Source organism: Lycium barbarum, chromosome 8 (genome assembly GCF_019175385.1).
Source record: "Lycium barbarum isolate Lr01 chromosome 8, ASM1917538v2, whole genome shotgun sequence".
Classification (NCBI taxonomy): domain Eukaryota; kingdom Viridiplantae; phylum Streptophyta; class Magnoliopsida; order Solanales; family Solanaceae; genus Lycium; species Lycium barbarum.
Genome location: NC_083344.1, coordinates 117,138,867 through 117,154,353, shown reverse-complemented (window position 1 = coordinate 117,154,353; position 15,487 = coordinate 117,138,867). Strand labels below are relative to the sequence as shown.

At 36.7% G+C, this 15,487-nt stretch overlaps 1 protein-coding gene across 1 annotated transcript; it reads left to right on the top strand.

Annotated features, from left to right (window-relative positions):
- Positions 1 to 1,925: 1,925 nt before the first annotated feature.
- Positions 1,926 to 2,435, top strand: LOC132608199 (uncharacterized). Its single transcript, XM_060322263.1, has one exon. The coding sequence runs from the start codon at positions 1,926 to 1,928 to the stop codon at positions 2,433 to 2,435; it is 510 nt and encodes a 169-aa protein (XP_060178246.1).
- Positions 2,436 to 15,487: the final 13,052 nt, after the last annotated feature.

Here is a 15,487-nt window from a genome sequence, read left to right as displayed (position 1 = left end):
TGAGGCGGCAAGTCGGAAAATGCCCGGATCTGGAGACGACGGCGGCGGTGAAGGAGAGTGTATTTATAAGTGTTTTCTGAGATACAATCTATTTCGTGGTGACTGCTCTGGTTCAAATCTGAGATACACTCAATTCGCTCAGATCTGAGATACACTCTATTTTCGTGGTGACTGCTCCGGTTCACCGGAGCAGCAAAGAAGACTAAGGAGCGAACGGAGCAAGGGTGGATGTTATGGTGGCGTTTGGTCGGAGCTGCTGTTCGTGGTGACTGCTCCGGTTGGCCGGAGCAGCGAAGAAGACAACTGAGAGAGAGAGGCGAGAGGGGTGAGAGACTGCGGAGAGAGAGAGAGAGGCGATGAAGGAGAGAGAAAATGGAGGAAAATGAGAAGAGATTGTGAGAGAATAGAGAGAAAATAGTTTTTAATATTAAATACAACATAATTTTACTGTACTAGTTACCTTGTGTAATTGACGTACAAAATTTGGCTATGAGATGTAATTTGGGAAAAGCATAGCTACTAAATAAAAATAAGGCCTAATATTCTTTATATCATGTAGATTTTCCATATAATATTTTGTGAAAATTAAAAAGTTAGTACGTGACCCAGGCAGTGGTAGAGAAATTAAAGAGGCGGATAAGCCTATCTCGGGACCTCATATGCTAAAGTGAATACAATAGAATCCGACACTCTGCCTAAATAATTAGTATTACAAAAACTTATGAACAAACTTTGGCCCACTGAGGCTAAAGTTATCCGTGTGAATATAATTGTTGTATTTGTATGTTGTGTTTATAAGTTGTATATGTTGGTGACTTGGTTCGAATTAATTCTAACATTGGATGTATCCTATAGCCTGGGCTTCCTCGTTCGGACCAAACAAACTGAAATACAAAAAAATAGGGAATGATGTATATCCTCAACATCGATCCTTTTATCACGTTGGGTGTGGGTGAACGAGTCCCGCATGAAAAGCAAAGAAAAAAGAAGCAATGTTATGAAATACATAGTATGAATGTCCACTACACAAATATAATGCCTCTTCCATTATCTTCCACCATCTTAATGGTTCTTCCATTATTTTCCACCATCTTAATGGTTCTTTCATTATCTTCCACCATCATAATGGTTCTTCCATTATCTCATATATTGAATGCATATGTAGCACTATAAATAGAGGCATAAGTTTTCATATGGAATGAACTTGAAACACATTTTGGAAGAATAATAAAATCTCTCCTCTTTGTCACTCTATGTTTATAGTTTTCATCATTTAATATTATTACTCTTTTAGCTTCATTTTATAACACGTTATCAGCACGAGACTCTACCGTCTCAAGGAATTTTTGAAGGTTAAGGTAATATTTTTATTCTCTCTATTTGATGGCTAACCTTACAAAACTCGAGTTCGTTGTCCTTGATATTTCGGGCAAGAACTACCTATCATGGGTGCTAGATGCTGAAATCCATCTTGATGCTATGGGTCTTGGAGACACTATTAAAGAAAATAATAAAGCATCCAACCAAGAAAATGCCAAGGCTATGATTGCGTCATCATCTTGATGAGGACCTGAAAATTGAATATCTTACTATTAAGAATCCACTCGTTTTATGGAAAAAACTTGAAAGAAAGGTATGACCACCTGAAGATGGTCTTCCTCCCAAAAGCACGACATGAATGGATCAATCTAAGACTACAAGATTTCAAATCAGTTATGAAGTATAACTCTGAGATGTTCAGAATTGCTTCTATATTGACACTATGTGGAGAAAAGATTAGTGATTCTGATAAGCTGGAAAAGACGTTCTCCACTTTTCATGCCTCGAATGTGCTCCTGCAGCAGCAATATCGAGAGAAAGGTTTCACAAAGTATTGTGATTTGATTGCTCATCTTCTTGTGGCTGAACAAAATAATGATTTGCTGATGAAAAATCACGAGAATCGACCTACTGGCGCTGCATCACTCCCCGAAGTGAATGAGGTGTATGCCCACTACTCCAGGCGCGAAAAAGGTCGTGGCCCCGGTCGTGGTCATGATAATAGTCGTGGTCGTGATAATAGTCGTGGTCGTGGTGGTTATAATGGTCAAAGAAGAAATTATTTTCCTGGTGTTAATCACTCTTCAAAGAAACATCACCACCAAAAGGGGAAAAAGAAGGATGATAGGCATGAAGTGCCAGAAGCACGTGGCTCAGAAAACAAATGCTATCGATGTGGTGGAAGTGGACACTGGTCATGTACCTGTCGTACGGCAAAGCACTTGGTTGAGCTTTATCAGGCATCAATTAAAAGAAGAGAGAAAAATCCCGAAGCTAATTTTATCTCTGAAAATCAAATTGACATCACACACTTGGATGTAGCAGATTTCTTTGAGCACCCTGAACGAAAGATAGATCACTTGATTGGTGATGGTTTTGTGGTTAGAGATGATTGAGTTGTTTATTTTAATTTTTACTAGTCGTAATAGTTGATGAATAAAAGACCATGTGACAGTAGTTGTTTACATGAGTACTATTTTTAATTAGTCTAGATTTAGTAAGTTTGTTATAGTCAGTTATTAATAAAAAATTTAAATCTGGCTTGTCTTGATTAAATAATATTTTAATATTGGTATTAGTATCCTCTGCTTACTAATTATAGAGGCTCAGTGAGTATTTTGGGAGATTTATAAACTTATGACACCAATTCAATGGAGTTTGAATTATCTATATCTTGTTACTTCTTCTATTCCTCTGGCCGACAAGATTTTTCATTTTATCTACACTTTGCATTCTTTTAATCACTACACTTTATACTTGAAGTATAATAGAATTAATATACTACTAAAGAGCGAACTGGAAAGATGGGAATTGGTTTATCAAATCTAGTGGTATAAATTGCAGTGTTATGTTATTTCATTTTTACAGTTACATATTTAATTCATGTCTCTTGGTACTTTTATTCTATAGCTTGTTAGCATAGATTGAGATGTGTATAACGTGGCTATACCCTATTAAGTTTCTAATTGGAGGGATGTGGTAACAAGTCACACGGATGATAGCTTGTCAACTTTTTTTTTTTTTTTTTTTTTTGCACGAGTCATGGTAATGAATATGTCAGTACTTCATTTTACCGAATAAAATACGTGAAACTATTTTTATCTAACCTCCTTGACTTTATATGTGTATAAGTGTTAATATTTAATGGGTATTCATTTAATTTTGTGTATGCAATTTCACTTGAAGATATGGATTATTCTCAAAGCAAGTTTGGATTAAAATCCAATTATGAAGACATTTGTTTGATTGATTCTGCTACTACACACACGATATTCAAAGACAAGAAATATTTTACTCATTTACTTATGGGTAAGGCAAAAGTTAATACCATATCTGGTAGTACTAGTTTGATTGAAGGCTCCGGAAGAGCCACCATAATTTTACCTAAGGGAACAAAACTCATTATAAGCAATGCCATGTTCTCTCCTAAGTCCAGAAGGAACTTATTAAGTTTTAAAGATATCCGTCAAAATGGATACCATATTAAAACAATGGATGAGATGAATCTTGAATATATTGGTATCATCAAAGATGTCTCTGGCCAGAAAGTTGTTATAGAAAAGTTTCCTGCTTTGTCTTCTGGCTTATATTGGACAAAAATTGGTGTAATTGAGGCACACTCTGTCGTAAACCAGAAGTTTACTGACTCCAATACGTTTGTACTTTGGCATGATCGATTGGGACACCCTGGATCTATAATGATGAGACGAATTATAGAAAATTCAAATGGGCACCCATTAAAGAACCTGAAGATTCTTTTAAACAATGAATTTTCTTGCCCTTCTTGTTATCAAGGCAAGTTAATTATTAGGCCATCACCTACAAAGGTTGAGTTTGAATCCCCTGAATTTTTGGAACGTATACATGGGGATATTTGTGGACCAATTCACCCCCCTAGTGGGTCATTTAGATATTTTATGGTCCTAATAGATGCTTCTTCTAGATGGTCTCATGTGTGCCTACTGTCATCTCGCAACCTGGCGTTTGCGAAATTATTGGCACAAATAATTCGATTACGGGCACAATTTCCTGATAATCCGATAAAGTCTATTCGCCTTGATAAAGCTGCAGAGTTTTCATCCCAAACATTTAATGATTATTGTTTATCAATTGGGATAAGAGTTGAACATCCTGTAGCTCATGTTCACACTCAAAATGGCCTTGCAGAGTCATTAATTAAACGTCTGCAGTTGATTGCAAGACCATTACTCATGAAAACGAGGTTGCCCCCGGCTGTTTGGGGTCACGCTATTTTGCATGCAGCAACACTTGTTCGTCTCAGACCGACAAACTATCATAAATTTTCTCCATTGCAATTGGTTTTGGGTCAAGAACCTAATATACCCCATCTAAGAATTTTTGGATGTGCCGTATATGTGCCTGTAGCACCACCACATCGCACCAAGATGGGTCCCCAAAGAAGATTAGGAATATATGTTGGGTTTGAATCGCCCTCCATTATTCGCTACCTTGAACCATTAACCGGAGATTTGTTCACTGCTCGATTTGCAGATTGTCAATTTGATGAGACAATTTTCCCAAAATTAGGGGGAGAGAATAATGAAATAAAAAGGGAAATTTTGTGGAATAATTCATCATTGTCTCATCTTGATCCACGTACTTCTATTTGTGAGCAAGAGGTTCAAAAGATTATTCACTTGCAGAAAATAGCAAATCAAATGCCAGACGCATTTACAGATTTGAAAAGGATTACCAAATCACATATCCCTGCGGAGAATGTCCCGATTCGGATTGATGTCCCTGTAGGACCATCTACTAGTGTCATAGCAAACGAGTCCAAAGCACGCCAGAAGCGTGGTAGACCATTGTGTTCTAAGGATCGAAATCCTAGAAAAAGAAAAACAAATGGTCAAGATGACACTACGAAAGAACCTCATAAAGAAATTCGAGATTTGAGCAATAGTGATATTCTTGAAGAATTCAATGAGCCTGGGACTCAAGAAAATGAGGAAATATCAATTAATCCAATTAATGTTGGGACTAATTTGAATCGATTGGAAATAAATGTGGATTATGTCTTTGCCTATAATGTTGCAAAAAGAATTATGCAAGATAGTGAGGATCTTGAACCCCAATCTGTTAAAGAATGCCAAGAAAGACGTGATTGGACAAAGTGGCAAGAGGCAATTCAATCAGAGTTAAACTCACTTACCAAACAGGAAGTTTTTGGACCTGTAGTCCAAACACCTAATGGCATTAAACCTGTTGGTTATAAATGGGTTTTTGTGCGAAAAAGAAATGAGAAAAATGAGATACAAAGATATAAGGCACGCCTTGTTGCACAAGGATTTTCACAAAGGCCTGGTGTTGATTATGAAGAGACATATTCCCCTGTTATGGATGCAATAACATTACGTTATCTCATTAGTTTCGTTGTCCATGAGAGACTTGAGATGCATTTGATGGATGTGGTTACAACATATCTATATGGATCACTTGAAAATGAAATATACTTTAAAATCCCTGAAGGATTTAAGATGCCTGAAGCATGTAGTTCAAAGTCTCGGGAAATGTATTCAATCAGATTACAAAGATCATTGTATGGTTTGAAGCAATCCGGGCGCATGTGGTATAACCGCCTTAGTGAATATTTGTTAAAGGAAGGCTATACAAATGATGCAATTTGCCCATGTGTTTTTATAAAGAAAGTAATATCGGAGTTTGTTGTACTTGCTGTATATGTTGACGACATAAACCTTATTGGAACTCCTGCAGAGCTCAAAAAGGCAATTGATTATTTAAAGAAGGAATTTGAGATGAAAGATCTTGGAAAGACAAAATTATGCCTTGGTTTGCAAATTGAACATTTGACAAATGGCATTTTTGTCCATCAATCTGCCTATACAGAGAAAGTGTTGAAACGATTTTATATGGATGAAGCACATCCATTAAGTACTCCGATGGTTGTTCGATCACTTGATGCGAATAAAGATCCGTTCCGACCTCAAGAAAAGAATGAGGAAATTCTTGGTCCAGAAGTACCATATCTTAGTGCAATTGGTGCACTAAAGTATCTTGCCAATACCACAAGGCCTGACATAGCATTTTCAGTTAATGTGTTAGCGAGACATAGTTGTGCTCCTACAAGGAGACACTGGAACGGAATTAAACACATATTGAGGTATCTAAAGGGGACTATCGATTTGGGCTTATTTTATTCTAGCAATTGCAGTCTCGATCTTGTTGGTTATGCCGATGCAGGGTATTTATCTGACCCACATAAAGCTAGATCTCAAACAGGCTATGTATTTATTTGTGGGGGCGCTGCCATATCTTGGCGATCTACAAAGCAGTCTATTGTGGCTACCTCATCAAATCATGCTGAGATAATAGCTATTCATGAAGCGAGCCGTGAAGTTGTGTGGCTGAGGTCAATGATACATCTCATTCGAGAAAAGTGTGGTTTGAAATGTGATAAAATACCCACAATCTTATATGAAGATAATGCAGCATGCATTGCCCAATTGAAAGGAGGTTTCATAAAAGGAGATAGAACGAAACACATTTCACCAAAGTTATTCTTCACACATGATCTCCAGAAGAATGGTGATATTGATGTGCAACAAATCCGTTCAAGTGACAATCCTGCAGATTTGTTCACCAAATCTTTACCAACTTCAACTCTTGAGAAGATGATATTCAAGATTGGAATGCGAAGACTCCGACATCTGAATTTTGGTCTTCGTCAGGGGGAGTGAAATATGTGTTGTACTCTTTTTCCCTTAACCAAGGTTTTGTCCCATTGGGTTTTTCTTGGTAAGGTTTTTAATGAGGCAGCTCTCAAAGCGTATTACTAGATATGTGTACTCTTTTTCCTTCATTGAGGATTTTCCCACAGGGTTTTTTCTAATAAGGTTTTTAACGATACACATCATCTATGGACATCCAAGGGGGAGTGTTATGAAATACATAGTATGGATGTCCACTACACAAATATAATGCCTCTTCCATTATCTTCCACCATCTTAATGGTTCTTCCATTATTTTCCACCATCTTAATGGTTCTTCCATTATCTTCCACCATCATAATGGTTCTTCCATTATCTCATATATTGAATGCATATGTAGCACTATAAATAGAGGCATAAGTTTTCATATGGAATGAACTTGAAACACATTTTGGAAGAATAATAAAATCTCTCCTCTTTGTCACTCTATGTTTATAGTTTTCATCCTTTAATATTATTACTCTTTAAGCTTCATTTTATAACAAGCAACCTATTGTTGGATGCTCTTAATTATGTTAGGCCTTCCATTTTGGAGAAAATCGTTCATATTTGATTCAAAACAAATAATATCATACCATGTTAAAAGGATCTTTGGATTGTCTGGATCCAACATATCCATTAATGTTCTTCCTTTCTTCCTTTCGTCCTTTCGGAGTTAGAAAAAGGAATGAAAGGATTTTTGTTGTAGTCTAGGTTCATGGGAAGATGTATAAATGCATCAATGGGGATTGAGCTCCTCTCTATTTCTCTTCTCTCCATTTTCTCCAAGTTCTTATTTGGATAGGGGACATGTGTCATGGTTAAAAACTAATGGTTGAGATTTACTTAACCATCAAAGTCCTAATTATGGTTAGGATAATAAATATATATTTTCTTATCAATTTTTGTAATTTATGATAATTCGTCTTTTAAAAAGTTTCAGAACTTCAAATAATTAGTTTTTATATGTCAAGGTAATCTTTACTCAGTTATTTGTTGTGTTTCCTTTCTCTTTAATTTGTTTGGTGTTTCTTTTCTTTTTTGTTTTGAACAATTGACAAGTTAATAAGTCAATTAATGGCCACTAAAATTTTAAAATTGTACAAATTACTTTTATTATACAAACATTATTCTTTATTATTTTTAATTTGTTGATGTAATACATTCATTAATTGGCCATCTTATTGAATTTACTCCCACTAACCATTTGATGTCCACTATTTTCTCAATTATATAACCCAGTTGTTCAAAGAAAGAGAAAAGAACTATTCGGAAAAAGAAAAAGAGAAAACTTGTAACAAAGCTGGAAAAAGAGAGAAAAGTATTTAATATATATATATATGGATGAAAATTTGTAGCTACAGTTATGGGATTTCCAAAAAAACATTTGAAGCAAATATATGGTATATTTATTATCCTAATCATGATTAGGACTTTGATTTGGTTAATTAAATATCAACCATTAGTTTTTAACCATGACATATGTCTCCCATCCAAGTAAGAACTTGGGGAAAATGGAGAGGAGCCCATCCGCATCAATGGTATTGTATACATGGAAAAATATAGCTCGACACGTGGCAATACGATAGTGGAACACATGGCAGTAGAAGGTGGAACAATGGAAGTTGTCTCATTTAATTCGAGTAAGAAGCCCCGGAGATATCCGGAGCAAATCCACAAAGGCAATAACACCGGGTCATTAGTAGGAAAATAACATTATATGACCGGTCCAGATACGGAGCAAGCGTTACAATTTAGATTTAAAGTTGCATTTATTATTCATTATTAGTCATTATTGTTTCTCAAAGCTTGATTTATAGTTAAAGAGAATTGTATTGGTCAAATAGACTTTTCAACCAAAACTTTGGCTGAGTGTTATTCATACTCAAGTTATATACAAAACTAAAAGTTTGCGCTTAAGCAAATAATGCCCAAATGAAACGGAGACGTATGATTCATTAGCATACTTATAAGGCCTTATTCATAAAATAGAAAATTGAGCTAGATGATTCATTCCCGGCCAATAACTCAAATGTGGAGAAAATTAACCCCATGAAAATCAAGCTCGGAGATACATAAAACCCGAGTGAGTCAAATATAGACGCAATAAAATACAAAAATCCAGACGATTAAGGCTCATTGTCAATTGAACCAAAGAAGATAAAGTACAATGTCATTTAAACTTTGAACAGTTCCTATTAATCCGGAAAAAATTTACTCCGGATAAACAACAGGATTACTTAACCTAAATTAACAAGAATTCGCTATTTGCCCAAAGTTCAGCAAAAAATATTACACGAGTACAACTTTTTCAGTAGAAAAGAATGAAGTAAGGGAGTCGTTTTCAGGAGCAACATATCCGGGTAAACATTGATTATTTGCATAGTCTTAACTTGTCTTGCATTAGAATAATAAATTTTCGAAACAATAGAGAAGGGCATGACAATAAAATAAGCAGAAAGGTCATGTTTATTTAACCAGAAATGGTGAGTACTCGTCGAGTACAATAAAAATGATAAGTAAATACAAAAAGGGCCACCATGTGCCAATGAGTTGCTGGTGTTACACTAATCAACATTCAAAGCACCTACTATTTTCAAAAATTGTAGCAAGAATTCGTCTTATACGGTTATGACGGAATTAAACCTATGAGTTACTTCTTTTTCAAAGCTATCTGGAACCTTCTATGAGGACGAGTAGGGAGAAACTTGGCAAGGTATTCGGTAGACATGTCAAGAAGAGCATCATGAAGCTGAACTTCTTGAACGTTCTTTTTTTTTGTTGTTGTCCGGCAACCTAGCCTTCGTATTCCCCTGAGAAACCTGAGGAACAAAAATAGATAAGGTGAAGGAAATGTTTGTTCGAAAAAGCAAAGAAAAAGGAAAGCAGAGCAGGAAAACAAGTTGTATTGTTAAGAGATAGAATGAGCCAACAGGTCATAAAAATCTACCTAGCCATATTGCTAACCCAAGCCGGTCTCTTGACCTGGTAGGATTAGTGATCAAAATATGATAAAATCATAGCAAGAATTGACAAATGTCCGAAATAAAAAAGAAGTAACAATTCTAATATAAAAAGTTTAGAGCAAGTACAAGGACTAAAGTAAAAATTCGGATATAAAAAGTTTAGAGAAAGTACAAGGACTAATTGTCCGGAGCAATTCCAGCGCAGGTGGTGACCCAGAGTCTTCACTTCCCGATCCATTCACCGCAGGATTCCGGATGTCCTCTAGAGCCATTTCCGCGATCTCCAAATCGATTTCTGCTTCAAGAAGTGACGTGGGAAGATCAAAATCAGAAGCACTTGCCTATTCGAGCATATCCCTCCTAGTCTCAAGATTGGCTAAATCACGACGAAGTTGTAATTTTTAGCATCAGGCTCCAAGGCAGTCACGGGAAACCTCAACACAAAGAAGCTGGCCCCAGTTGTTGTTCAAATTGTCCTCGAGCCCAGCAACTTTATTCTGAAGACCTACATATGAGGAAGTTAGAGTTTGGAGAGAATTCTCCCGATCTCGTAACGAATTGACCGTGTCTTCCAAGCACATTCTTAGAGAAGCCTGAAGAGAATTGGAATCCCGAACCTCAGCCTGTAACCTCTCTACCTCAACCTGTAGGCGGTCATTTTCTTCCTTGAGCTTGACTTCACGACGGAAAGGAGTTAGGGATTGTACAAGTTTGGCAGTAAAGGTGGCGGCGACATGAATCTGAACACAAATAATGAAAAGGTTAATCGAAGACATGAGGACTTGCGAAAGAATTAATCGAGAAGGCAAAATAAGTATCTGGAGGAAAATATTGGCCAAATGAGCCAAAGAGGATTCCAAGTTGGACACGAACCCAAAGTTCTAGCTTCACCTGGAGGAATTAAGCTCCTTTGCGATGGTTCGCAAACTGGGGGAGTCGAATTTTTCGGGCACAAATCGACAGGTGAAGCCTTAGCTTCCCCGGACACCTTCCTGGAATCGTTAGGCAGTTGCTCCTGGGCACCATGAACTCTCGGTTGCTCGTCGTATTCAATTAAAACCACCCCGGGATGAGCATCCTGCTGAGCTTTGCTTTGCTTCAAGCTTTTATGAGCTGACGCCGGGTGCGCACCCTGGAACTCATTCCCATCGGGGAAATAGAGGCATCTATCGGCTTACGCTTCCGGCTGGAGGAAGCAGCATTGACAATGTTCGACATGGCGGTCTTCTGGGTCTAGACTTTCTGGGGAGTAGGTTTTTGCACTAGAAGGCTTGTAGAATGAAGTTTTAAAGAAAATGAGCGAGAAGTCATCAAAAGTTCATAAGGTTGAGTGCGTCTCACCATGGTTCTTTCCTCTCCACCAGCCGGATGTCATGATCCTCCAGGATCGAATCAAATTGGGAGAAGCGCTCAATAATGCCACAACCCATTCAAAGATCCCGACCAAAGTTCTGGCTCAACAGGAATCGCTGGGGAAAAATTAAAAACGCCAAAGAAACGATAAATGAAATATGACCTGTAGTGATGATGCAAAAAGGAAAGAAAGGAAAAATCCATGGGAAGACTAACAAGTAGGATTCCATGCCTCCGGAAAAGGCTCAGGCGCGAATCAATGGAAATAGCTGGTCCGGATCATGATGAACCTGTGAAGTCAACCTCGGTCAAAATCATCCTCTGGGTTAACCGGGCTGCGTGTTCCCTAGGGGTACAAGTGAACTAATCCTCCTCGAAAAACCCGGGGAGCTTACAAATGCATCAAATGATCTAGGGAGAAAGGAAAGCCGGCTTGTTCTGCCAGAAATTGTATGCTATAAATAGGGCGCCAGATTTGAGGAGCGACTTGGCTGACACAAATCCAATATAGGAGGCAGAAGTCCTCAATTATCTGAGGAACAGGAAGGCTGAAACCTATTGTAAAAGGGTAGTTATAAACCATGGAAAACATAGTAAGATGACCCGGAGATATCCGAAGCAAATCCACAAAGACAATAACATCGGGTCATTAATAGGAGAATAACGTTATATGACCGGTCCAAATACGGAGCAAGCATTGCAATTTAGAATTAAAGTTGCATTTATTATTCATTATTGGAATTTAATCACAGCTTAAGAGCTGATGTATTTGTACCATTAAAGGAGTCTAACAACCCTGAAAAGAGCATCAAATAACAATCACTTATACTCATTCTTTTGCAATTCAGTCTTTACAATCAACTATTCTACTTATTCTTTTGCACCAGAATAACTCTCATTTTCTTAAAGCCGAATTGAATATTTGTTCCACCGGAGGAAACCCAACGAAGGATTTGCTCCAATGATCAACAAATTGGATTTATTAATTTCATTCATTTATAACAAAATAAATCACGTATCCTTTAAACCACAAACAAATTTAACTGTTCTCTTTTTAGGGAAAACATGTATCTGTTAGGTCTTCAACTTTGTGAGTTTTCTTTCCTTTTTTCCTGGAATTTGAACTGCATATTTCAAACTTCATGATTTTTTCCCAAGAGTTTGAAACGTGTCATTTCTAGCTCCTGGAACATTTATGAAATCCCTAGATTTCAAGTTGCTCAGGTAAATCCAAAATTTAAAGATTCTGTGTTTTAGTATAGGAATATGAAAATGATCCTCCAAATGATATTTTCCCTAATAAAAAGTGGCTGAAGTTTAATTAATTTTGAATGATCAAGCCTTGTCGAGCTTATTCTGTTACCTTGCAATATTTGAGAATTGAGATGGACCATCATTCCGATAATCCGATCCATGGGGTGGCGAAAATGAAGTAATTGCACGGTTTGTGCTTCAGATGGACTAGTCTTCAATTTTGTCCTTCAATTGGGCTGTTCTTTAATTTTTGGCCTTCAAAAATCGAACTTATGCATAGCGGGGCATAAGTTCTTTGAGGCCGCTGGCATAACCTGTGAATATTATGATGCTTTCAATTTTGAAGGACAGAAATTAAAGACAAGCCCATTTGAAGGACAAAAACTAAAGACCAGCACAAAATAGGGACAAAAGTGCAAATGACCATTTTTTTGCGCGGATTGACCTTCAAAGGCATTGGCCTTTAATTTTTGTTCGTCAAATTGTTGATCTTTAATTTTTACCCTTTGCTTAAAAAGGTGGCTGAAAATATCCCAAGATTCTGGGTTCGAACTCTCGCTCAGTAAAAAAAAAAATTGCAAGACAAGACTTTGCAAAAAGCCTGCCTTATGAGATAGAGTTTGCCTTAAGGCATATGCGGCAGACTTTTCGCGAAGTCTTGCCTAGTGAATTTTATTTTATTTTTATGACTAAGCCGGGGTTCGAATCCAGAATCTCAGAATATTTTATGCGAATAGAAAAAAATTAAAGACCAGTAATTCGAGGGACAAAAATAAAGAACACCCCCAAAGAACGACAATCGTGCAAATTGCCCGCAAATGATCCAGCAAAAATGGGGCCTAGGAACTACGCTAATAGGCCCATTGGACATTCATGGTCCGATAGCAAAAGGCATTGCCCTTTCAGTTTAGGAAAATTTATACAACTGCACAACTGACTTTTAGTTGGAGAAATGAATTAAGAGAAAAACTATTGCTGCCATTTTGATGGTGGTTACGGTAAAAAAATATTGAATTTCAATGGGCAATTTGCAGGATTGCCCTTCACTGGGGGTGATCTTTAATTTTTACCCCTCAAAATGGTGGTCTAATTTGGCCTGCAGAGGCAGAATTTTTGCTCGCCCAAATTCTGCCTGTGCAGCCCAAATTCTGCCTTAAGGTAGAATTTTGCTGGATAGATTTGCAAAAGGCAGAATTTTGTAAAGTCTGCCTTGCGATTTTTTTTTTTAATTGAGCTGAGGTTCGAACCACAACGTTGGAGTGTTAGGGGAGGGGTCAAATTTAAAGACCACCAATTGAAGGGTAAAAATTAAAAACCACCCAAATAAAGGGCAATCCGCGAAAAAAAAAAAGAATTTCAATTAAAAGCTTAAAGTTGACTTATCTATTTATTTATTCCTTCAAAGTAAACCCTCAGGATTGCAAATTTAGTGCATCAACATACTTTAACCATGGATTGATTTTTTTTTTTTAACATGATTAGGATAATATTACCTGCTGCAGCATATAACCTACACTTATTTCAAGTTGTTCACTCATACTAAATGTAGGTAGTTACATGTAATTGAATTTAAATAATTTCACTGCCAATTTAGCGAAATTAATCTTTTATAAAGTACTTAGTTAGCACATGCTGAGAGTGAAAAAAAGCGTATGCAATTGGTGACTATATATTGAACAAGCAGCTAGCATTGATTATCTACTAAGAAAAATAACAAGCTTTAATATACAAGGTACAGATGCTTCATTTTATGTTTTATACCAGGGGAAATGACGATCTTAGTCCCTGAGTTATACCTATATCCCACTTTTGGTCCCTGTGTAATTTGACTGAGCAGATTTAACCTTCAATAATATAAAAATGGGATTTTTATCCCTCAAACTAACGGAAGTTAAAAACTTAACGGAATCGATATTTAAAAACAATTAAATAAGAAAGAGAACAAAAATAAAAATGAGGAGAAGTTTAATAAGTAAGTCTATGCTATCTTCAATCTTAGTAGGAATTTTCAGGCGATGAGGTTTCTATCTAATTGAAATAGTCAAAAAGCAATGAAAGACTCCTCAGTCCTTGCATATTAAAATTATTCTCATTTGTTTTCTACTTTTGTTTCATGCGTCTAACCTATCAGGATAGTATAATAAATTAGAAATTCATAACAGAAGGAAATGAATAGAAAGAGGGTGGGGAAGAAAATTTTCTGGACCAATTTGAGTATATGATTGATTATCCTTTGAAAAGAGTGTTGACAGTCACGACCTTTTATTCAATGTCAATGGCGGGCTAGCCTTTGCAATAGCTAACTTTCTCTTTTGTTTTGTTTTTAAATTTTCAAAATAATAAAAATACTTCCTGCTAAGTTTTTAACTTCCGTTAGTTTGGGTGGTCAAAATCATACGTTTATATTAATTAAAGGTTAAATATGCTCAGTAGAATTATACAGGGACCAAAAATGAAATATAGCTATATAACTCAAGGACTAAAATCGTTGTTTCCCCTTTATACTATGTTATAGTCACTTGCATTTGTTCCTTTGTGGCTTTTTCAGGCATATCTTGATTCCTTGCCTTAGGAGCTCAAATTTCAAATTCAATCTAGGACTAATTTCAATGCCGTTGGATTACAATTTTACCCATACAGTAAATCAAAATGTAATAAACATCTAATTATATACTAAATAGCAATATTTTAATTAGCTGAAAGTTGATTTACAAGTTCATCAACTGTAAGAATTTTCCACTCTACGTGGAATCACAACCAAATTAAATGTCTAATTATATAGTGATAATTAAATTGCATAAAGGGTGGTGAATAAGAAGTTCAACAGTCCTATTTTTATGCTCCATAGTCATTCTCCCTAAACTTGACCAACTGAATTACTCACCCATTATCTTGGGTCTATTATGCAAGGCAGCGGGGAGATTGACGATGATGTCACACATCGTATTGGGGCAGGGTGGATGAAATGGAGGCTTGCTTCCGGAGTGCTATGTGACAAGAAGGTGCCACCACAACTTAAGGGAAAGTTCTACAAAGCGGTGGTTAGACCGACTATGTTGTATGGGGCGGAGTGTTGGCCAGTTAAGGTTTCTCACGTTCAAAAGATGAAAGTTGCTGAGATGAGAATGTTGAGATGGATGTGTGGCC